The sequence below is a fragment of the Trachypithecus francoisi genome, unplaced genomic scaffold (genome assembly GCF_009764315.1).
Source record: "Trachypithecus francoisi isolate TF-2019V2 unplaced genomic scaffold, Tfra_2.0 Lachesis_group3, whole genome shotgun sequence".
Taxonomy (NCBI): Eukaryota; Metazoa; Chordata; class Mammalia; order Primates; family Cercopithecidae; genus Trachypithecus; species Trachypithecus francoisi.
Genome location: NW_022681468.1, coordinates 115508473 through 115533812, shown reverse-complemented (window position 1 = coordinate 115533812; position 25340 = coordinate 115508473). Strand labels below are relative to the sequence as shown.

The following is a 25340-nucleotide window of genomic DNA, read 5'->3' as shown; positions in this document are numbered from 1 at the left end:
GAGGTGTTACCTTTTATCTTAGTCCACGTTTTACTGCTATAACAGAATACCACAGCCTGGGTAATACATAAAGAAAAAAAGTTTATTTGACTTGTAGTTCTGGAGACTGGGAAGTCCAAGAGCATGGTGCTGGCATCTGGTGAGGGCCTTCTTGCTGCATTATCCTATTGTGGAAGGGCATGTGAGTGTGCAGGACAGTATGGGGGCAGCACTTACTCTTTTATCAGGAACCCACTTTTCCTGTGATAACAGCATTAATCTCTTCACTTCTTACAGGCCCCACCTCTTAATACTGTTACAGTGGCAATTAAATTTCAACATGAATTTTAAAGGAGACATTCAAATCATAGCACCCACGTCATCTAGGAAGAAGGAACTGTGTTTGCAGCAACTCTGTGAGGTAGGAAAGGGAGTCCTATGTTGTAGAAACTGGAAGCAGCCCACTGTGGTGAGGGGCAAGTAGAAAGAGGTGAGGCTGGGCAGGTGGGCAGGGCCAGGGCAGATGGGGCTCTGTAGGCTATGGAGGAGCTGAGATCTTATCACAAAGAAAGTGAACAGCCCTAGGATTAACTATTGAAGGCACTGACATAATATGACTTAGGTTTTTATATTAATAGCAATTATTCTGGCTGTTGTATAGAGTATAGATTGGAGAACAAAATTGGGTGGGGGAACTAGAAAAGGTAAACAGACTGGTGAAGAGGCTTTTATAGTTATCCAGGCAAGAGATGATGGTGACTTAGAAGACCAGGAAGACAAGCAGGGGTGGAGAGAAACGGAGATAGCAAAGATATAGCAGACATATTTGAGGAGTCCTTCAGTTACAGATAATAGAAAACTAGCTCAAGTACATTTAAGAAAAAAAAAAAAAAAAGACTGGTTCAAGTACCTAGGCAGTCTATGTGTGCAGCTTGCTTCAGGGCTTAAATGATGGTTTTAGGGCTCTGTATCCTTCTAGCTTCCATCTCTGCCTCTGTTCATTTGTTTGGATCAATTCTTTAGATTGTTGGTAGCAGATAGATTTATTGCTAACAGTCCCAGACCATATCCTTCTTAGCAATCTCAGCAAGAAAGAGACTTTTTTGATGGCTGCTGCAGCAAGGCTCTGGGGAAGTCTCTGACTGGGTGTGGCTTGGCTTACAGCTCATTCTTGAACTAATCACTGAGTAGGGGCAGGTTACAATGAGCCAGGTCTTGTAACATGCCCAGGCCCTTAGCTGGGAGGACAGCTCCACCAGTACAGCATGGACTGGGCTCCCTGCAGGAGTGTGGAGCCTTGCTACCAGAAGGGGCCAGCATAGACCAAGAGAAGGGCACTGTAGAATAAAGGACATGGAGCGAAATAACTGTTAAGACTAGCTACCAAAGACAGATAATCTGCTCAGCATTGAATTTGCCTCTTTGTCAAGGAAACAAGGAGCAGAAGATGCTAAGAAGGAATTGAAGTTTAGGCCAAGTGGGAAGGTGCTCATCTGTTTTAATTGGATTTGTCTTGCCCCTGGGATTGCCTGTTCTGGTATAGGGTGAACTTGGAGATAGTATCTTTGAGAAGCTGTCAGGGATATTTCAGGCCAGTCTAGGGTAGAAGAGGGTTGGAGATGTGGGTCGCAGTATTCCACAGTTTCCTGCTGTGCACAGATTCAATCCAGAGTCCTCATCTACCTCCCTCACTACCTCCCTTGCTTTCTCTCCTGAGTCTCAGCCTCTCCTGGAGTCTCATCTTCCCAGAATATGCTGTGGACATCTCCTCTTCTGGAACCAATGAGCAAGTGAGCACTTGAAGAAGAGCCCACTAGTGGGCACTTGCATGTCTTCACTGGGGTTTTGCAAATGCACTTCTTTTCTTTTTCTTCTCCATTTTATTGGTCCCCAGCCAGAAGCAGTGAAGCTTCTCTCTTTTTTTTCATTTTATTTTTTTTTTGAGACGGAGTCTCGCTCTGTCGTCCAGGCTGGAGTGCAATGGCGTGATCTCGGCTCACTGCAACCTCCACCTCCCGGGTTCACACCATTCTTCTGCCTCAGCCTCTCGAATAGCTGGAACTACAGGCGCCCGCCACCACACCTGGCTAATTTTTTTTGTATTTTTAGTAGAGACGAGGTTTCACCGTGTTAGCCAGGATGGTCTTGATCTGTTGACCTCGTGATCCGCCTGTCTCGGCCTCCCAAAGTGCTGGGATTACAGGCGTGGAGCCACCGCACCTGGCCGCAGTGAAGCTTCTCATGACAGCCCTGGGGATGAGATGGGTAGATGGGAGCTGGGTAGCAGCACAGGTAGGCACACTCCTCACCCCAGTGTACTGAATGGTGGGTGGACATTGATGCAGGGACAGATGGTGCTGTGGGCTTTCCTATTCCTGTCCTCTCTCTGAGGACCTTGATGACACCCAAACACAAACAGAGAGAGGAGAGTAACCTTTCCAGATGATATTCATTCATTCTTTTTTTAATCCACCAACAAATTATCGAGCATTGTCTATGCACCAGGAACGGTCAAAAGAGTACTTCAAAAGATCACGACAGGGCTACACAGCATTGTAAATATAGTTAATGCTGCCGACTTACACACTTAAACCTGGATAAAATGGCCAACTTCATGTTACATATATTTTACGACAGTGAAAAAAATGTTGTGGCAGTTGGAGGAATGGACTCAGTTTAACTGGGTGAAATGGAATAGTAACCAATGAAATATCATATAAAGCTCCACCCCATTCTCAGCTCCATCAGAAGAGGTTGGCAGAGGTGTGGATTAGCAGCAATGAGTGTGAGTGACTTCTCATGGTTGGCTGCAGATTTGATAGTCTGTTATTTTGGATTATTTTGGTGAATAGTGTGACATGGCTGCTCCATGGTGACTTCGTCAAGGAAGATCAAATACGTGCAGGGCTGTGATAAGGAAGGGGGCAGACTTGTTCTGTGTGGTCCAAGGGGTCAGATGAGGACTGTTGTGGGCTGTATTGGCAGATAAATTTGGGCTCAGTGTAAGGCAGAGCTTCTCATCGATGAACTCTGTCCAAAAGCAAGTGGATAGCCCATGGAGGCCATGGGGGCCCATCACAGGGGAGGGCAAACAGATTGTGTGTATGTGGGGAGGCGGGGGGGCAGAGAAAGGTGCCCTGTTCTGATACTTGACCATTAATTTCTGCAGTTTCCCCAGAACTTGTTCTCATGGCATCTCCTCAGTGACCCCACCTTTGGCTCTGTCACCACCATTGCATGAATGACTGCCCTGTCCCTCTGTTCTGAGCTGCAGCTGGGTGTGTCTGGGAGTCCGTAGGACATTTTGGTGTGGATGATCCATAGCTCGAGCTCAGTAGGAGCTGATCTTCCCCCTCCACATGCTTCATTTCCAGGTCTCCCCATCTTGTTATGGGTGTCCATGTTTGCCCATTGCTCAAGCCTTCAGTGCCCCCTTCACACCTCCAGCCCCTCCCTCAATACAGATAGTCCCCAAGCCTGGTCACTTCTACCCTTGACATTTGTCCAAAGCTGGGCTCATGCATCACTCAGTGACTCTGATGAGATAGTCTCCTGTTCGTGTTTTGAGATACCTATTTTAGATGTGGTTTCCTTTTGTGGCTCTGAGCAGTGGCAATGCTCATGGGGTAGGGAGAGGGGGAAGAGAAGGAGAAAGTAAGGGTGGGATGGCTCCTTCGTTAGTTCAGATGCTATAAGAAAGACTCAAAATAGCAGTGACTTATGCTGGAAGAGATGTTTATTTCTCATCCATGTGACCATATGGGTATATCCAGGGCTGATACTACAGTCCCTCAGGGTTCTTCTGCCTGCTGCTCTGCCGTCCTCAGGGTGTTGCCTTTGGCAGTACAATCGCCACACACACCAATCTGTGTTCCAGCCAGTGGGAAGGGGGAGGGGAAAGGGAAGGGAAGGTGTGCTTCTCTCTTTAAGGGCATGATCCAGAAGTTGTACACATCAGTGTACATATTACATGGCCACACTCAGCTGCAAGTAAGGCTGGGATCTGCAGTCGTTAGCTGAGTGGCCCTGTGCCTAACTAAAAATGCTATGGAAGACAGGGAGAGCTAGGTGTGGTGGCAGCACCTGTAGTCCCTGCTGCTTGGGAGGCTGAGGCAGGAGGATCACTTGAGCCCGGGAGTTCAAGGGTGCAGTGGGTTCTGATTGCACCACTGAACTATGATGGTACCGCTCTAGCCTGGGTGACAGAGCGGGACCCTGTCTCTTAAAAATAAAAGGGAGAAAATGGGTGTAAGTGGACAACAACTTGCAATTTCTGCCACAGTCACTTTGTGCATTTTAAGTGTGAACTGCGTGGCTGTGAATTGGCTAAACCTTAAGGATATAGTCCCTGAAAGCGTCAAATACTGATAAAGTTCCACCAGAATCCACAAAGCTTTTCTTTTATAGGTAGGAACACTGAGCTCAGAGAAGAGAAGTCGCCTAGTTAAGATTGCATAACAAAGTGTCAGAGCTGGGACCAGAACCCCAATCTCTGGACTCATTTTCTAGAATTCCAAGGAGATCTGGCTGAGAGGCAGACAGGCAGTGTCAGGAGGATGGGTCTCTGGAGTTCAGGAAAAGGCTACCTTTCCCAGTGTGGCTACCTGGGGAGCTGCTCATGACTTTTCAGGGATCACCTTTGGGGTTATGCCTTTGAGGTGCCTCCAAGTCACCCTGACTATATCATAAATAGTATACTATACTGAACTGCAGTGATCTACCCACATGTCCCTCTTCCCTATTAGAATCTGCTCCTTGAGGACAGACGCGTAGCTTAGTCATCTCTGCCACTGGTACTTCCCTACCAGGAACTCCGTAAGTAGAGAAATGAATTACTAAAGATATGAATGCATGTAGATTCAAGGACTCCTTCAGTTGCAGACAATAGAAACTTAGCTCAAACTGGTTTAAGGAAAAAAATGGTAGGCTCAAATATCTGGGCAGTCTAGGTCTGCAGCTTGCTTCAGGCATAGCTGGATCCAGGGACTTGTCTGACATTTTCGGAACTCTGTGTCTCTCTGACCCTTTTTGTCGTCTTTGTGGGAAGCGTTGCCCAAGGAGCCCCTGCGGGGACTGGGAGGAAGTAGGAGGTTAGGAGGAAGTGGAGTGATGTGGGTGATTATGGTGGGGGCAAGGAGACCCTCTTGGGCATCCCCAGGCCCAGGGCATTTTGGCCCCGAGCCCAGGTGCAGTCTGGATTTGTTGTTGTAGCTTTCTGAGGGCACATCTTGGGTCATCTCTTGGGAGCCTCCCTATGGCCCTGCTTCTGCAGGGTTGGATGCCCTTGCTGTACCTTAGGCTGAGGACAGCCTGAGCGCTCACTCCTGCTGCTCTGTGAAAGCCCAAGGTGCTCTGTGGTTTTGGTATAGAGCAGGAAGGAGGAGGAGCAGGAGTGGGTGCTAGCGGGTGACTCACGTGGAGGGGTGGCACATGCTGACTCCAGGGCAGGTCCTGGCTGGGGATGAGATTCCCCTTTGTGGCAAACATTGTTGTGGGGATGGGGTACACAGGCAGCATGAGGCCTGCGTGGCTGCACGTGGCTCTGGGTTCTGGGATGCCCAGCTCTGTGTTCCCAGGCCACTCTCCCATTATCCAGGAGCACTTCCTTTCTGAGCTCTGTCTTTGTCTCCTGTCTTCAGCTCCTTCAGGCCCAGCTGTCAGGGTAGGGGTCTCTGGGTGCCGTGGACTCCTCTGGTCTCTTTGCTTCTGGGCTGTCAAACTCCTTCTCTCCAGGGCAGGTTTCCAGGATCCAGAGTCTAGGAAAGGAATGAAAGGGAGCAAGTCCCAGGCCCAGCCCTGGAAGTTCCTCATCTTCCCTCTGGAGGGAAGGGCAGCTCGGCCCTGGGAGAGCCTGGGTAGGTCTGATCGGGGGAGGTGCCCTCTGTTCCCTGCACCTGCCCAGAGTGGCAGGAATTAGCCTGATATATGAAGGAGACAGTTACATGAAGGGTCTTGAGTGCCAGGCAGAGGAATGGGGTCTGACTTCTAGAGTGAATGGGGAGCCATGGGAGGTTCTTGAGAGGGGAGGGACATAAGCAGATTCCTGTCTTAGGTCCTAAGAGAAGGTACCTTAGAGAATGGGGCTGGCAGGGAAAGAGAGGAGCAAGCAGGGCCAGTGAGGAGGGTGCTGGGTCAGGGTGGGAGATGGAAGCTTGAGAAGCAGTGTGGAGAGTGAGGGAGGTGGCCCAGGAAGAACCCACAGGCCTTGGTTCTGTCTGGGGGTAAAGAGAGGAAGGGAGATGTGGAATCTGGGCGTCCATTCATCCTTAGCCCTGGTGTCTCCCGCAGGGGGTGGGCAGGTTGTGCAGGCAGCTGCCTGCTGGATCTTCCTGTGGGCCTCAGGGTGGTCCTTGTAGGGCAGGATGTGGTGCCTGCCAAAGGTGCTTTATGAATGGAGCCCGGGAAGACTGCTGACTCAGCAGGCGGCAAGGCTTTGAGGCCGGAAGCGTCTGGAAAGGAAGTGGCTGCTCAGGGCTTCCCCACTGTAGACAGCTGGGAGAGAAGGGGGGCTGGCCAGGATGCACATGGTTTGGCTGAGGGACTCCCTCAGCCCAGCTGCTGGGGGTGTGTGTGTGTAGGAGTGGAGGGTGGTGGGGGGCGGGTGTGCCTGGCTGGGACTGGAAGGATTGAGGCTGGGCGCTTGGGATGGAATTGAGGCTAGCAGCTGTTAATGAGGTTTGCTCTGCGGAAGGGCGGAAAGGTGTAGCAGAATTGGACTCTTTTCAGCTGTGCTGACTGGCAAATTATTTGACATTAACAAAGTCACTTATCTGGGCTTTAATTTTTTTTTTTTTTTTTTTTTGAGACGGAGTCTTGCTCTATTGCCAGGCTAGAGTGCAGTGGTGCGATCTCCGCTCAGTACAACCTCTGCCTCCTGGGTTCAAGCAGTTCTTTTGCCTCAGCCTCCTGAGTAGCTGGGATTACAGGCCTACGCCACCACGCCCAGCTAATTTTTATATTTTTAGTAGACATGAGGTTTCACAGTGTTGGTCAGGCTGGTCTCAAACTCCTGACCTCGTGATCCGCCCACCTCAGCCTCCCAAAGCACTGGGATTACAGGCATGAGCCACCACACCTGGCCATGGGCTTTGATTTTTTAAAGTCCTGCAAAAATAGGACCAAGTGGTACAGCCTATCTCCCAGGGTGTTAGGAGGACGTGAAATCATTTCTATTCTTGCTGATCAATGTTGGTTGGCATAGATGTGGCTTGATCAGGACACGGCACGAATGTTTAGGCAGCAGCTGTCAGACTCAGGGAAGAGGTGTGTGCAGCCTGGAGGGTGGCTGGGATTGGGAGCAGGGCTGGACTTAGGGATGTCCGCTCTTCCCATCCCCAGCTCAGGCCTGACCTGCAGCCACAGACCTGCCTTTTACTCAGTCCTGACTCCAGCCTTGGGGTCATCCCCATTCCTCGCCTCTTCCACTTCTGATCCGTCTTGGTCACTCAATACAGATATATTAAGCTATCAAATGTTCTCTCTCTGCATTCCCACACTCATACACCTAGTCGCCTCCTAAAACTCTGTCCTAGAAGCTTCTTTGCAAATACTGCTGACTTCACACAAGCTATACTGAACCCTTCCATTTTCTCTGCCTCAGCGAATGCTCCACCCTGTCACGGAGACTCGAAACCACGGCCAGCCTGACTGCTCTTTCTCTCTACCCAAGTCCTCAAATGCTGTCACTTTTACCCAGACATGCTTTGTCTCTTCTGTCTGCCCCCTCATTTATTCAACTACTATCCCTTCCTACAGGGATGGCTATAATAGCCTCTTTTTTTAATTTTTATTTTTTGAGATTGACTCTCGCTCTGTCACCCAGTCTGGAGTGCAGTGGCGCAATCTCGGCTCACTGCAACCTCTACCTCCTGGGTTCAAGCGATTCTCCTGCCTCACCCTCCCAAACAGCTGGGATTACAGGTGCCCACCACCATACCCAGCTAATTATTTGTATTTTTAGTAGAGATGGGGTTTCACCATGTTGTTCAGACTGGTCACAAACTCCTGACTTCAAGTGATCCGCCTGCCTCAGCCTCCCAAAGTGCTGGGATTACAGGCATAAGCCAACACACTCAGCCTGAAATAGCCTCTTAACTGGCCTGTCCCTTGCCCTGATACAATCCAGTCTGTGCCGAGGAGCTAGAGTGAGTTTTAAGCATTGTTACCTAGATTATGCGTGATTAAAACGCTCCCCAGTGATTCCCATTACTCATAGAAAAAACGAAACTCCTCACTAGTCTCTCAAAGCCCTGCTTGATCTGGCTGAAACACACCCTCCCATCAGATGTGGGGTGGAGGTGCTATCAGATTAATTTTCATGAAGCTCAGCTCTGACCATGTATTTCCCTTATTCAGGAAGCTTCAGTGGCTCCCAGCTGCCTTTAGGATACAGTTCACACCTGTCAGCCCATCTCTAAGTCTGGCGCCGACAGGAGCTCCTGCTCTGCCCTACCAGCTACTACCAAATTAATCTGCACACATCCTAGCCCCAGAGCAAGCCAACCTTGCCTTCAACTGCTGCCTTGCCTCTTCTTCCTTATATCTGGATACATCTTAGCTGAAAGGGTGGATCCCAGCTGCCCCCTGCCCCATCTTCCCTGTCAGGCCTCCCCAGGGACTCCCTGCCAAGCATCTCAGCAGGGGGCCCTGTGGGGTATGGGAACGAAGACCTCCCAGTGGGCAGTTGCAGCCTTCCCCACTCTGGTCCAGGAGAGATGAGGCGAGAGACGGTCTGGGGAGAACCTTTGGAGACAAAGGCCTTGCATCCTCTTCCTCCCAGGCAGGGGCAGCCTTCCACCACGGGGAGCCCAGCTGTCAGCTGCCTCACAGGAAGATGCTGCATCGGCCGGGCAGCCCTGGCATGGGTGTGCACGTGGGTGCAGCCCTGGGAGCACTGTGGTTCTGCCTCACAGGTGAGGGTAGCAGCATGGGGACTGGAGGGGAGGGACAGTGATTGTGGCAGTTGGGGAGGGGGTGCCCATGCCTGTCAGGGGTCCTGCCAAGCCAGCTCTGGCTAGCAGGGCCATACCTTACTTCCACCTGTGGGATCCAGTAGGCAACTCACTTTACTGTTCTTAGCCTCCATTTCCTTGTCTGTAAAATGGGAACATGAGTGCTAAATGTGATCGTGTTGTTTCTTGAATACACTGTGTGTGCCCCCTCCCAGGACCTTTCCACTCGCTTTTTCCTCTGCCTGGAACTTTCTGCCCCTAAACGTCTGCATGACTGGATCCCATATTTTGTTGAGGTCTTTGCTTAGTGTCACCTCCTCTCAAGGCTCTCCTGGCTCCCTTGTATAAAATAGCACACTGCCGCTCCTCCCTCCCGATCCCTGGCCTCCCTGCATTATTCTGCCTAGATTTGCCCCCACCTGCCATTTTCTTGCTTCCTCCCTGTTCAAAGAGCAGGGTCCATCCCAGGGCCAGGGCGGCTGCTGCATAGTAGGTGCCCAATAACTGTGTAGAATAAACGATGTGACTCTCCCCACACAGTGCACTCAATAATAATAGCTATTTTAATAATATCCTGACCGCATTTCAAATTCTCATCAGCATCTCTGCTCTGAGACGGCGTCCTCTGTGGGGAAGACGAAGCTGAGTGTCTGGCGCCATCTTGTGGCCGTAAGGAAGTGGTGCCTGTCTCTACCCAATGGCTGCTCTGATTTCTCTAGAGCAAGAAAGGGTTTTGTCTGGGTGACTTACCAGGTTTCATTCCCCCAAATGCCCCCTCCAAGGGACACTCTGGTCCGACTGACAGGGCATGAGAACTGGCCTGGGGCACCAGGGGTTTCAGCAAGAGATCCAAGGCTGGCTTAAGAACTTTAGAGATCTCAGCCGGGCGCGGTGGCTCACGCCTGTAATCCCAGCACTTTGGGAGGCGGAGGCGGGCGGATCACGAGGTCAGGAGATCGAGACCACGGTGTAACCCCGTCTCTACCAAAAATACAAAAAAATTAGCCGGGCGCGGTGGCGGGTGCCTGTAGTCCCAGCTACTCAGGAGGCTGAGGCAGGAGAATGGCGTGAACCCGGGAGGCGGAGCTTGCAGTGAGCCAAGATGGCGCCACTGCACTCCAGCCTGGGCGACAGAGCAAGACTCCGTCTCAAAAAAAACCCAAAAACTTTAGAGATCTCTAGGTACTGCGAAGATTATGATACTGAGTATGATCCACAATAAAAATAATAACCATAAAGTCAATGTTATTTTTCTAAATGCAGGAAACCTTTAACGAGTGCTGTATTCAATTGGCGTTGTTTCAAGGCTGATCTTCACACATTTTGAGTGTGCCTGTTTTGCTAGTGCTCGAAGCACACAATCTAACCATTACCCAAGAATGGTAGTGCCAGGGTGGGGGGCTCGCTTCCCCAAAAGAAAGGCTATCAGGACCCCTGCCTAACTATCCAGGGCTCTAGAAGAAGAGCTAGTATGAAGACAGAGGTGACTGGGTGGGGAGGCTGCGGGGTAACTCCACAGGATAGCGGGCAGAGATGGGATCAAGGACCCTGCCCAGGGGCTTTTTGCTGGAGGCTCTGGCTCTGGACATGACCTGGCCCTGTCTCTGGAAGTGAAGTTGACTCTGGACAGCTGGGATGTCTGTTCCAGCTTTCCTCCTCCTCTCTTTCCCCCCCCTCTTCCCCCTCTTCCTCTCCTTCTTCCTCCCCCTCCTCCTTTGTCCTTTTTTTTTGAAATGGGGTCTTGCTCTGTTGCCGAGGATGGAGTGCAGTAGTGGCGTGATCTCAGCTCACTGCAACCTCCACCTCCCAGGTTCAAGCAATTCTCCTGCCTCAGCCTCCCAAGTAGCTGGGATTACAGGTGTGCACTGCCACACTTGGCTAATTTTTTGTATTTTTTAGTAGAGATGGGGTTTCACCATATCTGCCAGGCTGGTCTTGAACTCCTGACCTCAGATGATCCACCTGCCTCAGCCTCCTGCACTGGGCCTTTTCCCCTTCTAACTCGTCAGCAAGTCCTGTTGATTCTCCCTCCTAAATTAACTTCGAATCTGCTCCCCTCTCTTCCTCTCTACTGCCACCCTTTGAAGCCACACCACCCTCACCTCTTACAGGGATGGCTGAAAAAGCCCCTAACTGGCTTCCCCTCTGCCCTGCCACAGTCCAGTCTCCACAGAGGAGCTAGAGTGAGTTTTAAGCATTGCTACTCAGATTACGCATGATTAAAACACTCCCCAGTGATTCCCATTACTCATAGAAAAACTTAAGATAACTTAGATTCCTCACTGGTTTCTCCAAGTCATCTTTGGTCTGGGTGGGACATGCCCTCCCATCAGATGCATCTGCCACAGGGGACACTCCCTGATATTTTCACACAGCAAGGCCAGTCTTGCCTCAGGGCCTTCCACCTGCTGTTTCCCCTACGGGGGTTCTCTGTATGTAGCTCTTTTTCCTTCCTTGTAAATTTCAGCTTAATCGCTTTAAAGATCACGTGCCTCACCACCGTATTTAAAGGTACGGGTGTTCTCTCTTGTATAAAAACAAATTGTGTTTCTTTAGGAAAAGGAAAAAAAAAAGCACTTGTGATTCTCTCTCCTCCAGAGAAAACCACTATTGACATTTTTGGTGGATACTGTTTTGGACTCCCCAGTTTATAAAATTACGCTCATGGGGAAATGCACATGGCGCAGGCAGGTGTAAAGTACCTGCAAGATTTTTGAAAAGCTGTTGCTTCACTTGCTAACCTGCTGGCTTCTTTTCTTCACATACCTTAGTCACATGCTGATGAGAATCTGTGTGCCCGTTTGTCCCTCTCTCCCATTAAAATGTAATTTCTGTGGGTGTGTGACCTTAGTGTTGCTCTCTGTTGCATTTCTGACTCTTATGCTTGACACCTGCAGGTGCTCACTATATTCTCGACTGAATGAGGCCCTGAGACAATAAATTACTTTGGGTCTCAGGCCTCAAAGGAGGGGTGGATAGAGCCTGGGTTTAGCGGGACAAGGAGGGGGACTAGGGAGGCCCAGAGAGTTCCCACCCATCCTCAGTCCCCCTTTTATGTCCCCCACTTCCCTTGCCCCCAGGAGCCCTGGAGGTCCAGGTCCCTGAGGACCCGGTGGTGGCACTGGTGGGCACCGATGCCACCCTGCGCTGCTCCTTCTCCCCCGAGCCTGGCTTTAGCCTGGCACAGCTTAACCTCATCTGGCAGCTGACAGACACCAAACAGCTGGTGCACAGTTTCACCGAGGGCCGGGACCAGGGCAGCGCTTATGCCAACCGCACAGCACTCTTCCTGGACCTGCTGGCACAGGGCAACGCATCCCTGAGGCTGCAGCGCGTGCGTGTGGCAGACGAGGGCAGCTTCACCTGCTTCGTGAGCATCCGGGATTTTGGCAGCGCTGCTGTCAGCCTGCAGGTGGCCGGTGAGCACTGGGAGTGGGGGACACCTTCCCCTTGGTTCATCCTCCATTCCCCCTGCAGCTCACCCCCTGCTGCACCACTGCTCCCAGAACCCCAGCCCAAGTGCTGATTCCTGTACTCAGCCCCATGCATCCTTTTCGTCGTCTGCCATTGCCCTGCTCTTGACCCCTGTCCTCTGCCACCTCCAGCTCCCTACTCGAAGCCCAGCATGACCCTGGAGCCTAACAAGGACCTGCAGCCCGGGGACACGGTGACCATCACGTGCTCCAGCTACCGAGGCTACCCTGAGGCCGAGGTGTTCTGGCAGGATGGGCAGGGTGCGCCCCTGACTGGCAACGTGACCACGTCGCAGATGGCCAATGAGCAGGGCTTGTTTGATGTGCACAGTGTCCTGCGGGTGGTGCTGGGTGCGAATGGCACCTACAGCTGCCTGGTGCGCAACCCCGTGCTGCAGCAGGACGCACACGGCTCCATCACCATCACACCCCAGAGAAGCCCCACAGGTTTCTTTGCTTAAATGTCCCCCTGGGGGAGGGGGGTTCTGCTTCTATCAGCAGGGGTTGGGAGCTCCGAATCTAGCCCCACCTTCAGTCTCCTGGAACAGCGAGTTGCCTCCTAATGATAGGGAGAAAGAGAACGGGGAGGTGGGGGTGTTCATTGGATGGGGTTGGGGGCGGAGCAATCACAGGCCTTCTTGGCTATCCTGACTTCAAGGCTCTGGAAGCTAATGGGAAGACTGGAGCCACATCTGGGTTAGCAGAGGGGTGGGAGAAAGAAAGGAGTCCTGATGGCAGGATTCACCAGGGCTGGAGTTGGTGAGGGTCACCTACCCCAGGCCTGGCCCTGGGATTGATCTGGTCAGGCCAAGACCCACCTGCTGTGATTGTTCTCAGAGGACTGGGAAGACTCCATATCTGAGAGTCCTCAGGCTTAGTTTACTTTCGCATCTAAGAAGAAAATAGGAAGATGGAACAGGGTCTGGGAGTTGATGGGGGAAGAGGTTGGGAGACTTGGATGGTAGCCTGGAGAGTCCTGCTTCTCCTCATCACCCTGCCCCTCTGACCCCGCCCCCAGGAGCCGTGGAGGTCCAGGTCCCTGAGGACCCGGTGGTAGCCCTGGTGGGCACCGATGCCACCCTGCGCTGCTCCTTCTCCCCCGAGCCTGGCTTTAGCCTGGCACAGCTCAACCTCATCTGGCAGCTGACAGACACCAAACAGCTGGTGCACAGTTTCACCGAGGGCCGGGACCAGGGCAGCGCCTATGCCAACCGCACGGCACTCTTCCTGGACCTGCTGGCACAGGGCAACGCATCCCTGAGGCTGCAGCGCGTGCGTGTGGCAGACGAGGGCAGCTTCACCTGCTTCGTGAGCATCCGGGATTTTGGCAGCGCTGCTGTCAGCCTGCAGGTGGCCGGTGAGCACCAGGAGGGGGACGCCTTCCCCTTGGTTCACCCTCCATTCCCCGTGCAGCTCACCCCCTGCTGCACCACTGCTCCCAGAACCCCAGCCCCAGTGCTGATTCCTGTACTCAGCCCCATGCATCCTTTTCGTCGTCTGCCATTGCCCTGCTCTTGACCCCTGTCCTCTGCCACCTCCAGCTCCCTACTCGAAGCCCAGCATGACCCTGGAGCCTAACAAGGACCTGCGACCCGGAGATACGGTGACCATCACTTGCTCCAGCTACCGAGGCTACCCTGAGGCCGAGGTCTTCTGGCAGGATGGGCAGGGTGCGCCCCTGACTGGCAACGTGACCACGTCGCAGATGGCCAATGAGCAGGGCTTGTTTGATGTGCACAGTGTCCTGCGGGTGGTGCTGGGTGCGAATGGCACCTACAGCTGCCTGGTGCGCAACCCGGTGCTGCAGCAGGACGCGCATGGTTCTGTCACCATCACAGGTAGGGGCAGATGAACAACTGGGGAAGGACAGAGCGAGTAACTGCCTCTTTACTGGACCCTAAGGTGGAATTTCCATAGGTTTGGGTGGCCAGAAGACTTTTTCAAAATCCCTTTCATAGACTTCAGGTGCTCACACTCTTAAGTCCTTAAGGGACTCACCCACAAGTCCTTAAGGGACTCGAGCTGATAAGAACCATTTATAATGTTTGCCTTCCTAAGAGTGCTTTTCGTGGCACTTACGCTTCTTATGCAGAGGACAAAGTACCTGCCTGGAATTTGGAGGCATGGGCAGGAATGCTGGGGCAGCCAGAAGGCATGGCCCAGGGGACTTGTGTGGGTGTGCTTTCCAACAACAACTCCTCTGAGTGGTAGGAAGGTATTCTGGGTCAGTGGGTGCCATCTGATTCTGAAGCCCTGAGTGACAGCTGGACCTCCCCAGTTAGTCCTCAACACCTGAGTCAACGTCAGCTCTTCTTCCTGCAGACGTGAGCTCCACCCAGGCAGCAGTTGGATGGGCAGGGGCTGTCTCTGCTGCCCCCATGTGGTCAAACACCAGATAGAGGCTGCCCCTTGAGTGATTCTTAGTCTCTGGTTTCCAGGTCCTAGCCTGGTGGGCACCTCTTGTGCCTGAGGGTGTGAAGAGTGTTGAGGTCAAGAGCCGCAGTCTCCATCTGTGTTTGGCCCTGAGAGGCCTCTAGTTAGTCACTTCCTGGGCTGATGTGCTCAGTCTGGCTCTTCAGTATCTCTCTCTGGGCCAACTGAGCTTTCCCAGAGACCTCCTCCTGGTACACAGTGAGGTCAGGACAGCAGGTTTTGCCTGTCTGGTTCTCCTCTTGTCTTCTGACGACTTCCACCTGACCCCCAGCCCATCCAAGTTCTGATCTTGCCCCCAGTTTCCAGGTCTGCACTCACCTCGGGACTCACTGACTTATTCCTGTCCTTTTCCCCTTGAGCCCTATGTGGTCCCCACTTCTGACAAGCTCGGAGCCAGGGCCCATCACATCTCCTGCTTGGAGTTCAGGCTCACTCCTCCTTCTCTCTTAGGTGTTTCCTTCCAGCAAGGATGTGCTCCCTCTGCCCACCCCTTCCCCAAGATGGAAAATACTCCCTTCCTGGAGACCCCATGGGCCTGTGCTATCCAGGAGAGAGTAGCTGCCCTGAGCTCTTGAATGTTCTGAGACATGTCCTTGACCTTTTAGAGAATAGCATACGGTCTAGTGGTGGAAATGCTGTTCACAGGAGAAAAGAAGAAATAGAAGATAGAGTGATCTTGGCAGAGGATATGAAGCTTTCAGAGGAGGGAGGGTGATAGTGAGGACACCTCCAGGGGCAAGTGGGAGCTGAGAAGGCCTTGAAGGATAAGGGGTCTTTGTGGTCATTTGCACCCTGGGCTGAGCTGGATATTTGCGATGCTGTGCAGAAAGGACTTATGAGTATAAATTTGATTGCAAAGAGAATGTTTATCTCACCTAAGAGAAAATTCTCTATTTTAAACTTGAGTAGCTAACATTTAAAGTGATTTTAAAAGAATTTAGGGCCGGGTGTGGTGGCTCACACCTGTAATCCCAGCACTTTCAGAGGCCAAGGCAGGTGGATCCCTTGAGGTCAGGAGTTTGAGACCAACCTGGTCAGCATGGTGAAACCCCGTTTCTACTAAAAACACAAAAATTAGCTGATGTGGTGGCACACACCTGTAGTCCCAGCTACTTGGGAGGCTGGGGCAAGAGAATTGCTTAAACCTGGGAGGCGGAGGTTGCAGTGAGCTGAGATAGTATCACTGCACTCCAACCTGGGTGACAGAGCAAGACACTGTCTTAAAAAATAAATAAAAATAAAAAAGTGATTTCATTGAGACCATTGTTGCCAAGCACATTTCACAGATGAAGAAACTGAGGTCCACAGAGAAGGGGGAGCTTTCCCAAGGTCACAGACTGGCACAGTGGTTCTGAGTCTTTGGGGTCAGACCCGTCTTTGAAAATTGGATAAATGATCAATGCAGCAGTTTGCATGTAACTCTGGAGGGTTCGCTGCCTGTCTAAACTCCTCCGTGGATCCATAGGCCTAGGCTCCAGTGCCCTGCAGTGAGGAGATGAGCCACGATCAGAATCCAACTTTGGCCTCTCAGCCTAATTTCCTCTCCTCCCCACCAGCCAGCCTCCTGTTTTTCTTAGAGCAATTCTGGCCTACTTTGGAGCCCTTGGCCTGTATTTTGCTTCAGGCAGCTTTGTGTCATGTAAAACATTCTGGGATTCAGGCTTTCAGTCCTCCAGCTGGTCTGTCCCATACCTGACGAAGTTAGTGAAGTTGAGTGTGCTGTGCAGGGCCTCTCGGGGGGATTTATGGAGCAAGCCCTGAAGATATGGCCGGAACCCTAGCTCTGTCCTTTCTTGGGTGAACAGGGCAAATCTAATTTGTGTTCCAGGGACAACACCAGCTAAGGGGGAACATGGAAAGAGACCCTCTGCTTGAGCATTTCTGTGGCTCTGCCCCCTCCTCTGCCGTCAGAGCCCCATGATGGGATTTCCAGGGTGGCAGTGGTTGTTTTTTTTTTACTGTGTGCTCTGTGGACGGGCCCTCTTGGCCACCGCATCAGCTGCTGCCCTCCTTTTCTGCATACCTCTCTTCATCACTGGGGTGATGGATCCCTCTGCTTCCAATGGCCAGCGCAGCAGTTTTGCCAGCGGTGCCTATTGAAGGTGACATCTACAGATCCCTGCATGAGGTGCATCTATGCTGGGGTCTCTGCTGCCAAAGGGTCCGTGGCACTGTGCACTGCACTGACAGGGCCTCCTGCAGAAGCTGCTGAGGCCCTGGGCACACATCATCTCCAGAGAGCAAAGGAAAGCAGCACTGTCTTTTGTCAGACTTTTCCTCTCAAGACCTCTGCGCAGGACCCAGCTGGGTGCAGGGGCCGGCCTGGAGGATGGTATGTAAGATGGAGCCACACAGGCTGTGCTCAGAACAGCTCCTGGCCCTGCCCAGCTTTGGGTTCTCAACTTCATCCCTCTTAATGTGAGCTCTAAGAGGAGGGGCCTCAGTGTTTCACGTAAATATCCCCCTGGCAAGGCCCCTGCAGACCTACCTGACTCCCTGGGGAAACTCCAAGTCCTCGCTCCAGCCCCCTCAGTGACCTCATCTGTATGTAGGGCTCAGCAGACATTTTCTGTAAATGGCCAGGGAGTAAATGTTTTTAGGCGTCGTGGGCCACACACCATCTCTGTTGCTGCTGCTTCTCCTTCTGTTCCTCCTCCGCCTTCCCCCATCTGTTTTTGGTATTCCTTTACAAATGTAAAAACCATCACTAGTTTGTGGACTGTACAAAAACAGGCCACAAGCCAGCTTTGGCCCATGGGCCGCAGTTTGCTGCCTCCTGATCCGTAGAATGGAAAACGTCACCAGGTGGGACTGGAGCAGTCAAAAGAGGGCCTCTGGAGGAGGTGAATATTGAGCTAGGTAGAGAGTTTGGGAAACTGATAGCAATAGTGCAGAGGTTGGAAGGAGCCAGTTGCTTCTGGGGAGAATGGTTAGGACACCAGTTTGGCTGGAGCTGAGGCTCCTACAGTAGAATTAGAAAGAAAGGTTAGGGGAGGGTAAGCAGCAGCCAGCTTATAGAGGTCGTTGAATCACCCTTGAAGCTTGAAGCATTATTCTGAAGTCACTAGGGAGCCATAGAAGGTTCTTGAGCATCATTCAACCACAGACTTTTCAATCCTTTCTGGTTGAGGCGTGTCCACATCAGCTAGGGTTGTATCAGGGTTTGGGGAGTATATGGCGAAGGGACTATGGGAACTTCAGTGAGCTTTATTCATAGTGTTAGGGCCCAGTGAGGGTGGGAGCCCCTGTTCACACTTGGAGCTAATGGTGCTGTCCTCCGGGACATGAGGCCAAGCTTGACGGTCTCACCGTTCCTACTTTTTCTCTCAGGGCAGCCCATGACATTCCCCCCGGAGGCCCTGTGGGTGACCGTGGGGCTCTCTGTCTGTCTCGTTGCACTGCTGGTGGCCCTGGCTTTCGTGTGCTGGAGAAAGATCAAACAGAGCTGTGAGGAGGAGAATGCAGGTAAGGGTGTGTTTGTGTGCACTTATGTGTCTTGGGGTATGTTGCTGTGTCTTTGGTGTCAATAGAATGTCACTTTCTAGAGACAGAATGAGTGTGAGTGTGCAAAGGGGGCTGGATTTGTCTGTGTGTGACCTTGAGTCTATGTCTTGTGTGTGTGAACAAGCGTGAGCCTGTCTGTACATGTGTAGATACCACAGGATGAGTGTGGATGAGTGTGACTGGAAGGTGGTGGGAGTGTAAGGCCAAGCGCTACAAGGGGATGAGTGTGTCTGTGCAAACAAGTGTGCCTGTGAAAGTGTAAGTCACATGCGTGTGTGAGAGAGCAGGCCAGAGCATGGAAGCTGTGCGGCACAAATGTAGGCACGCCAGGGGCAGGCATGGCACTAGGGAGGAACATGCCTGCCTCAGAGTGAGAGGGTCTGAAGCAGCTGCCATTTGTGGGGTTGAGGGTCAGCCTGAGCTGGCATTGGTGACTGGTAAGTGGGTGAGAGGACATTAGTGGGTGGTGAGTTGACCCTGGTGGGTAAACAGATGCATGAGAGTAGATGGGTAGTCAGAGGCTGGGGATGGCTGGAGGTCAGGAAGGAGAGGGAAGAAGAGAGTGGTCAGGTGGCAGATAGGTGAGTACTTGTGAGGTGGACAGGTGGAATGATGAGCGGGTAGACGGCTGGTTGGTTACGTCTGTTGGAGGTTGATGGTTGGCAGGGCTGCTGAGCGAGCGGATGGGTGAGGTGATGGGTGGGTGGGCTGGTGGAGGGTAGGTGGGTAGTCTTTGACTGGGTGTGTGGTAACGGCTCTAGGCTGGGTGGATGGTCTTTGGCTGGGTGAGTGGTGGGCTGCAGTCTGGGTGGATGGTCCTTGACTGGGTGAGTGGTGGGCTCCAGGCTGGGTGGATGGTCTTTGGCTGGGTGAGTGGTGGGCTCCAGGCTGGGTGGATGGTCTTTGGCTGGGTGAGTGTGGGCTCCAGGCTGGGTGGATGGTCTTTGGCTGGGTGAGTGGTGGGCTGCAGTCTGGGTGGATGGTCCTTGACTGGGTGAGTGGTGGGCTCCAGGCTGGGTGGATGGTCTTTGGCTGGGTGAGTGGTGGGCTCCAGGCTGGGTGGATGGTCTTTGGCTGGGTGAGTGGTGGGCTCCAGGCTGGGTGGATGGTCTTTGGCTGGGTGAGTGGTGGGCTCCAGGCTGGGTGGATGGTCTTTGGCTGGGTGAGTGCTGGGCTCCAAGCTGGGAGCCTCTTCATGTTGTCACAGGCTCGGCTCTGCTGTGCTCTGCTCTCGGGCTCTAACCCGTGTCTAGCATTCGGACTACAAGTCAGGCCCACTCAGGCCCTGTTCACCAGCTTCCTGCACTCTTGGGTGGGAAAGTGCTGGCATGAAAATGGGCTTGTAAAAGAGTTTTGTTTATTCTGAGTTCTTGCCTTTGCAGGAGCTGAGGACCAGGATGGGGAGGGAGAAGGATCCAAGACAGGTGAGTCTGAACTTGGAGCTGGCACTCTTGGCTGGGAGAGGGACATATGGGAAAGGAGAGGGGACTCAAGGATCTGGAGGGGACAGATTTGCTGTAAGGTTTGAATGAAATGTGTTCTCTGGACTGAGGCCTTGCCACCCTGGTGAGTCTGCTCTTTGCCCAGAGTTAGGCAGGAGGTGGATCACCCGGTTCCCTCCCAGGTGTGTCTTCATTTCTCCTGCCAACCTTTACCCATCTGCCAGGGCTGATTCCACCTGATTGGCCCCACAGTGTGGCGTCTGGTAGCTTCCTAGGGGTGGGAGCAGGGACTCCAGAGATAGGGCAGTCTGGGTTTAAGTTCCAGCTCCATCTCAGGTAAACAGAGTGGCCTTGAGCAAGATGGTTTGCCTCTCTGACTTCAGTTTCCTCTTATGTGAAATGGGGATAATCACAGATTCACAGGTTGTTTGAATTATTAATTTAATTAATTGAGATAACATATATAAAGGACCTAGTACCATACCTAGTGCCACGTGCTTAATACACTGGAGTCCTATTACTATTAGGCAAACAACTTAAGACAATCCTGTTCTAGTTACAGGCTCTGTAGCTTTGGGCAAGGTGCCTTGCTCCTCTGGGTGTCAGTTTCCCATCTGTAAAATGTCATCCTGACCCTGCCCTGGCTGTTTTGAAGCTCTCTCAGGTGACTGGAGAGGGAGGTACTTGCAAAGGACATAGGAGCATGGCACAGTAAGCTGGGGGCCCAGCTTGGGTGGTGCCCAGGCACTGGTGCCCATGGCTGCTGGAGGCCGACTTCCAGGGGATCCTGGGCTGGGAGAGGCAGGTTTCCGCTGAGCCATTTGGGATGGTTCCAGTTAATGCCGGTTTCCTCCCCACCCCTGCAGAAGGAAGGGCAGGAGCTTGACACTTGGGGACTGCTGTAAATTATGCCAATTAATTCTTTGCCTGTTGGTGCCCAGTGTGGCAGGCATAGAGACAGCTCTGGGATCAGACCTCATTTTTCATGCTCAGAGGCAGATGTCGTTGGCGGAAGGAAGGGAGTGGGGAGAAGAGTGTGGGTGAGGGAGTTGGTTAGTCTCATTCCACACGTTCCCAGGCCCACCTGCAAATCTGCCAGCTTCCTTTAGCTTCTCACATCACCCTGTGTGTAGAGTGGGCTCAGGGCAGTTCCGCAACTCCAGCTGGAGGTGGAGGGCTCAAGGGTTGTCCCATTCTATAGATGCAGAAAACTAAGGCCCAGAGAGAATGACAAGCCACAGAGTGGAACTGGGACCTGGGGCTGGGGCTTCGGACAGCAGCCTAGGGCCCCTTCCCCTGTGCTGTGAAGTGGTCCCACTCTGGTAACTTCTCCCGCCCTTTCCAGCCCTCACTCCTTCCTCTGCCTGACTCCCTACCCCACCACTTCCCACAGCTCCTCACCGTGTGCGCCTTCCTTTTTTTACAGCCCTGCAGCCTCTGAAACACTCTGACAGCAAAGAAGGTAAAGACACCTGGGCGTGAGATTGTGTCTGTGTATGCACACATCTGTGTGTGAGAGACTGAGAGGGTGGGTAGGCATCATCCTTTCACTGGTGACCTGAGGCCCCTCTGCAGAAGAGCAGCCTCAGCTTCCCCGTGGTGAGATGGCAGAGGGCTGAGTAACCAAGGTCCCATCTGCTCTAATGGGACCCAAATATGACAGAGGCTTAACCAGGACAGTAGTTTATTCCTCCTTCCTGTGATAGTGTGAGCATAGGTAATTGTAAAACCACAGATGACCTGAAGCCCGGTTCCACTTACCTGGATTCTGCCCTCTTCAACTTCAAGCTTTCATTCCTAGGTCTAAGAAGCTGTCCGAGCTCCCACACCCCCTCCAGAGCCAAGAGGGAGAAAAAGGAAGGATATGTTTCCTTCTAGAGCTTGACTGGAAGTAGCCTGCATCACTTCTGCTTACATCCCATTGGTCAGAACCCAGGCATATGAGCCCTAACTCAGGGGAGGCTAGAAAAATGTTCAGCTGGGTAGCCATGTCCCCGGTACACAGTAGGTGGTTAGTAAATGTCCATAGCCATTATTAGGCCTATTGTTATAATGTCAGTGATGACATTTGGAAATGTAGGAGATAAGTCATTTCCTTCCTGTTGTTCAGAATCAAATAACCATAGAAGATTTGGGCAGATGGAGATAAAAAGTGTCAGCTTAGGCCAGGTGCGGTGCATCACGCCTGTAACCTCAGCACTTTGGGAGGCCGAGGTGGGTGGATCATTTGAGGTCAGGAGTTCAAGACCAGCCTGGCGAACATGGTGAAACCCCATCTCTACTAAAAATACAAAAATTAGCTGGGTGTGGTGGCGCATGCCTGTAATCCCAGCTAGTTGGGAGCCTGAGGCAGGAGAATCACTTGAACCCAGGAGGCGGAGGTTGCAGTGAGCTGAGATCACACCTGTGCACTCCAGCCTGGGTGACAGAGTGAGATTCCATCTCAAAAAAAAAAAAAAGTCAGCTTGGTTTTGAAGAGTTTCTGGAGAATGTGGCCTGGTTGGACAAACCAGTTTACTTCCTAATCCTGCTTCTTGGTGAGGCAGCCTGCCCCTTCAGTCTCTGGCCATGCTGGACAACCACAGAGGCAGTGCCCAGATGGGGGAGCTCCTCTTCCCAGGGACATACAGAGCCGCAAGAATGGGTGAAGGCGAGGGCAGGGGCAGGGCCCAAGCCCTTCTTCCCAAGTCTCCATTCAGCTCCAGATGCAGAGTGGGGTCTGAAATATGAGTCTTTGGGATGGCCCTCCACATGGAGACAGGAAGCTCGAGGGAAGGAGGAGGGCCTCTGCCGTGTCACTCTCAGGGAAATCAGTGTGGAGGGGACACTGGGAAGGCTGCCTGCTGGACGAGGGAATTGGGCCTGGCCTTGGAGGGTGAATGGGATCTGGAGATGAGAAGGGAAAAGTGTTGCACTTAGAGGGAAGTGGAGGGAAGTGTGTAGGGCTGTGGACCTGTGGGGACTGAGAGGGGGCTGCGTGAGGTGGTCCCCCTCAGGTGCCCCAGCATCCTTGGCACCTGCATCTGTGTCTGGGCCTCCAGGGCAGTGGTCAGCATGGGGGCTGTCCGTTGGGCTGCTGTCTCACACACACTCCCCACTTGAAGTGTGACCAGGTGCCTGGCCTTCTGGGATAATCCCCAAAATAGAACTTCTGGCATCTAATGCTTTTCCCATCCCTTTTTTTTTCTTCCCATCATGAAATGAAGATGATGGACAAGAATTAGCCTGACCATGAGGACCAGGGAGCTGCTGCCCTTCCCTACAGCTCCTACCCTCTGGCTGCAATGGGACTGTACTGTGAGCCCTGCCCCCAACAGATGCATCCTGCTCTGACAGGTGGGCTCCTTCTGCAAAGGGTGCGATACCCAGACCACTGTGCAGCCTTATTTCTGCAATGGACATGATTCCCAAGTCATCCTGCTGCCTTATTTCTTACAGACACAGTACATAGACCACCCACAGCCTTATTTCTCTAAGTCATCCTGCCTGCTGACTTGTTTCACAGTACATACATTTCTTAGGGACACAGCACACTGACCACATCGCCACCCTCTTCTTCCAGTGCTGCGTGGACCATCTGGCTGCCTTTTTTCTCCAAAAGATGCAATATTCAGACTCACTGACCCCCCTGCCTTATTTCACCAAAGACACGATGCATAGTCACCCCTGGCCTTGTTTCTCCAATGGCCCTGATACACTAGTGATCATGTTCAGCCCTGCTTCCACCTGCATAGAATCTTGTCTTCTCAGACAGGGACAATGCGGCCTCAGCATCTCCTGGAGTCTAGAAGCTGTTTCCTCTCCCCTTCTTCCTCCAATACTGGGCTTTTCCCTCCCTGCCCCAAGTGAAGACAGGGCACTCTGCGCCCACCACTTGCACAGCTGTGCAGAGAGACCTGCAGATGCACGTGCTGGAACACGTGTGGTTCCCCCCTGGCCCAGCCTCCTCTGCAGTGCCCCTCTCCCCTGCCCGTCCTCCCCATGGAAGCATGTGCTGGTCACACTGGTTCTCCGGGGGTCTGTGATGGGGCCCCTGGGGGTCAGCTTCTGTCCCTCTGCCTTCCCACCTCTTTGTTCCTTTCCTTTCATGTATCCATTCAGTTAATGTTTATTGAGCAACTACAGATGTCAGCACTGCGTTAGGTGCTGGGGGCCCTGCTTGGGAAGATCAAGTTCCTCCCTCAAGGACTCCCCATCCAGCCGGGAGACAGACAGCTAACTACACTGCACGCTGCGGTTTGCAGGGGGCTCCTGCCTCGCTCCCTGCTCCACACCTCCTCTGTGCTCAATTCTTCCTGGATACCTCACCCCCACCCCACCCCTAATTCTTACCCAGAGCATGGGGCTGGGGCGGAAACCTGGAGAGAGGGACATAGCCCCTCACCACAGCTAGAGAATCTGGTGGTATCCAAAGTGTCTGTGCAGGCGTGGGCAGGTGGGCAGGCACCAAGGCCCTCTGGACCTTTCATAGCAGCAGAAGAGGCAGAGCCCGAGGCAGGGCAGGGCCAAGAGTGCTTTGGGGACATAGAGGGGACTGCCCCCCGCCCCCACCATGGTGCTATTCTGGGGCTGGGGCAGTCTTTTCCTGGCTTGCCTCTGGCCAGCTCCCAGCCTCCGGTAGAGTGAGACTTCAGATGTTCTGATGCCTTCTGGATGTCATCTCTCCCTGCCCCAGGAATGGAAGATGTGAGGACTTCTAATTTAAATGTGGAACTCTGAGGGATTTTGTAAACTGGAGGTATGTTTTGGGGAAAATAAATGTCTTTGTAAGAAACGTTTTCTCTGTGAAGTGTTTGGAAGCAGGGTGGGCCCCAGGCCTCAACCGGCAGGATTCTCTCCTGGATGTGGAAGCCTGGCCCTCCTTATCTCACCGTCCTGAAATCACTGGATCTCCAAGGCCATTTGGCTCCCTCCTTGGCTTCAGGTTCCCCCTGGATAAAGTGAAGTTGGTTGTCCAGAAAGCCAGGCCCTTTGGTCACTCTATGGGGCTCCTCCCAGTGGAAGCATCACCCAGTTTCTTTCCCTCAGAAAACGCAAACCTAGGCTTGTTGAGGACCTCTGCTAATGTACCCGTTTTAGAGACTGGGAAGCTGAGACTCAGGAAGAAGCTGGCACCAGGAAGAATTCTGAATGCTGTTTCTGGCTGACTCAATTGGATGGGCACGGGGCCAGGGATCAGAGGTCCATTCCCAGGACACAGTGCTGCCCTATGACCCTGAGCAGGACATTTCCCTTCTCTGAACCTTGGCTTTCTTGTATGAAAAATAGCCGCCTGTGCACAGTGGCTCATGCCTGTAATCCCAACACTTTAGGAGGCTGAGGTGGGAGGATCGCTTAAGGCCAGGATTTGAAGACTAGCCCAGGCAATATAACAAGACCCTGTCTCTGCACAGAATAAAAAATCAGCCAGGTGTGGTGGCACACACCTGTAGTCCTAGTTACTCAGGAGGCTGAGGTGGGAGAATCACTTGATCCTCAGCCCAGGAGGTCAAAGTTGCAATTCGCTATAATTGTACCACTGTACTCCAGCACTGTACTCAGGGCAACAGAGCAAGACT

At 52.6% G+C, this 25340-nt stretch overlaps 1 protein-coding gene across 5 annotated transcripts in view; it reads left to right on the top strand.

Annotated features, from left to right (window-relative positions):
* Positions 1 to 24555, top strand: part of CD276 (CD276 molecule) — a 30561-nt gene extending 6006 nt beyond the window's left edge. For 2 of the 5 annotated variants that reach the window (XM_033189440.1, XM_033189441.1), the window contains exons 2-10: positions 8759 to 8891; positions 12011 to 12349; positions 12536 to 12850; positions 13422 to 13760; positions 13945 to 14241; positions 18167 to 18301; positions 19723 to 19764; positions 21209 to 21244; positions 22989 to 24555. In XM_033189440.1, coding sequence (XP_033045331.1) covers positions 8813 to 8891; positions 12011 to 12349; positions 12536 to 12850; positions 13422 to 13760; positions 13945 to 14241; positions 18167 to 18301; positions 19723 to 19764; positions 21209 to 21244; positions 22989 to 23011 — 1605 coding nt within the window. In that variant the 5' untranslated portion in view covers positions 8759 to 8812 and the 3' untranslated portion in view covers positions 23012 to 24555. Of the gene's footprint in view, positions 1 to 276; positions 401 to 8758; positions 8892 to 12010; positions 12350 to 12535; positions 12851 to 13421; positions 13761 to 13944; positions 14242 to 18166; positions 18302 to 19722; positions 19765 to 21208; positions 21245 to 22988 lie in introns of all 5 variants that reach the window. The other 3 variants (XM_033189439.1, XM_033189442.1, XM_033189443.1) reach the window with 3 other exon arrangements.
* Positions 24556 to 25340: the final 785 nt, after the last annotated feature.